A 2472-nucleotide genomic window follows, 5' to 3' on the forward strand; every position below is an offset into this window, starting at 1 on the left:
AAATAAAGTTCTTGAAATAATTATTTCTCTTAATGTAGATATTAGGTGCAGCATTTAATGATTCGACCCATCAATCTCATCTGCAAGTGACATGCTTTAACCATATTTGGAGTTGGCATAAATAAATTTAGGTCATAAATTTTTCAACTTGCTGAGACTCGTTTATTAAATAGGTTGGATTTTTTTTGACCCGTTTAAGCTATTTTAACATTTTAATAATTGAATTAAGTTATCATTCGATCTATTTAACTCTGTTCAAAATCTACTTAACTGATTTTTGTTTAGTTTAATCCGACATGCTTAACCTGTTTAAGCTTATTAATTTAATATGTTAAAATCTACTTAATTTGTTTAATTCACTTTGATTTGTTCAATCGGATTAGGTTCCCAATTTAATAAACAAATTAGGTACAAATTTCAATTTTTAACTTGTTTAATGAAGTAGACGGCCGACAAACTTGGATCCTTTATGCATCCGACTCAACGCGACCCGATCCGTTTGCCACCTATAGTAGATTGGGTTACCTTTTTAACGTGATAATCAATCTCGAACTATAGCCTATCAGTTTTCTCTCAAACAAAAGGAGGTTGATTGCAAACTATATTAAACTCCAACATCACATGGGAGAGAGAAACCGCTTTGCGAGGAGTGTCCAATTTTAATAAATATTGAAACAATTCGATATGACTTTATCTACCTTCCGCATTTCTCGAGTCAAAACTCCAAAGATTCACATGAAACCACGCAAGTTTTGTATAATTGTTGGCAACGAAACCTTTTTCTTCCCCAGTTCCAAACTCGAATGTTCTTTTTTTTTTTTTTTTGGTAAATAAAAACTCCAATGTTTCAAACTTCGAAACAAACCATCGAAATAAATCCATAAATTAAGGGGTGATAGAGACATAGGAAAAGGTTCTCATTTTAGCGTGAGGTGGAGGTCCAGCACCAAACTCAAAAAGTTCCATGGCATCCCAATCTCCCAATTTGGAGACAGTTAATAGCAGACATGGTTAAAATTTCCATGCCACATGAGGTCAAATTCAGGACCTTTAATGCATGTAAGCCCTTAACTCATGCCCCATGACTAGATAGTTTCTTATATAGCTTGCCAATATCATCAGTTTTGTTATGCAGACCTTTTTTTAATTTATTTTTTAAATATTTTATTTTTTGGATTCTCACGTATATATCTATCCATATAGAGTTTAATTTAATGCATCCGCTAAAATAAAAAAAAAAATGGCACAGGAGCTAACTGTTGATAACCATTATTTTTTCAATTATGAGACAGAAGCCCAGAAGCCCTTCCATTTTTTATTACAACAACACCCATAACTAAAATTAACACACGGATAAGAAGGATTGAATGACGCGGTACGCGAACTACGACAATGAAGGGCTTCAGGTGGACGGTTGCAGATCTAGGAGTTAATTAATGGTGTCCGCCACCACCACTCCCATATCCAGAACCATAGCCGGACCCAGAACCAGACCCAGAGCCCGAGCCACCGCCGCCGCCACCACCGCCGCCGCTTCCGTAGCCCCCTCCATGGGCACCACTGCCCTGGCCGTACCCTGAGCCACTGCCGGATCCGTAGCCCGATCCACTTCCACTTCCATTCCCTCCGCCGGAGCCGCCGCCACCTCCACCACCTCCACCGCTTCCATAGCCTCCACCGTGCGCTCCGCCGGCGCCATATCCAGAGCCAGACCCGTACCCGCTTCCTGACCCATAGCCAGATCCGCTACCTCCGCCTTCACCGCCTCCGCCACCTCCGCCACTACCATACCCTCCACCATGGGCACCACCGGCCCCATATCCGGAGCCAGAACCATAGCCGCTCCCCGACCCATAACCAGAGCTGCTACCTCCCCCTTCACCGCCTCCGCCACCACCGCCTCCACCTCTTCCGTACCCACCACCATGAGCCCCGGATCCACCTCCTTCACCATAACCGGAGCCGGAACCATAGCCTGAACCGGAGCCGTTTCCAGAGCCACCACCACCCCCGCCGCCTTCTCCGCCACCACCTCCACTTGAAGATGTCAAGGCTCGGCCTGCCTCGGAGAGGCCGATGCTCAGCAAAACTATGAAGGAAAGAGCAACAAGCTTAGTCTTAGCCATGGTTGTTAGGATAAGATCGGAAAGTGAGGAATGAGTTGTGGCCTAGAGGGGAGGACGGCATGGGTATTTATAGAGCTGCATGCATGAACGACTCCAAGGCCTGCAATTTGCAAACCTTACGTGGTTCCTTATGCGAAACGAGTAGAGTGTGGTAATTGACCAGCGCTATCCTTCGCTAGCTTCTGGCTTTGTAGGTGATTAGATCGCGGATTTTCACCGAGTATTTTCTAAACCAAGGTGCTGGTATTCTCCGGTTTTCTAGTCGGCAGGCCTCGTTTCCCGGCCGACGAGCCCGCATTGCTGATAATATTAACCAAAGTTTTGTTACCGGCGACTCCCCTGCCGA

At 44.4% G+C, this 2472-nt stretch overlaps 1 protein-coding gene across 1 annotated transcript; it reads right to left on the bottom strand.

The window, feature by feature from the left end:
* Nucleotides 1–1250: 1250 nt before the first annotated feature.
* On the bottom strand, nt 1251–2259 carry LOC103711696 (glycine-rich cell wall structural protein 2-like). The gene has a single exon (XM_008797937.4). The coding sequence runs from the start codon at nt 2124–2126 to the stop codon at nt 1434–1436; it is 693 nt and encodes a 230-aa protein (XP_008796159.2). The 5' UTR covers nt 2127–2259; the 3' UTR covers nt 1251–1433.
* Nucleotides 2260–2472: the final 213 nt, after the last annotated feature.

The sequence above is a fragment of the Phoenix dactylifera genome, chromosome 2, assembly GCF_009389715.1.
Source record: "Phoenix dactylifera cultivar Barhee BC4 chromosome 2, palm_55x_up_171113_PBpolish2nd_filt_p, whole genome shotgun sequence".
NCBI classification, from domain to species: domain Eukaryota; kingdom Viridiplantae; phylum Streptophyta; class Magnoliopsida; order Arecales; family Arecaceae; genus Phoenix; species Phoenix dactylifera.

Bases quoted from the DNA above. Each gene is read 5' to 3' on its own strand.
- LOC103711696 (XM_008797937.4), bottom strand. From the start codon at position 2,126: ATGGCTAAGACTAAGCTTGTTGCTCTTTCCTTCATAGTTTTGCTGAGC.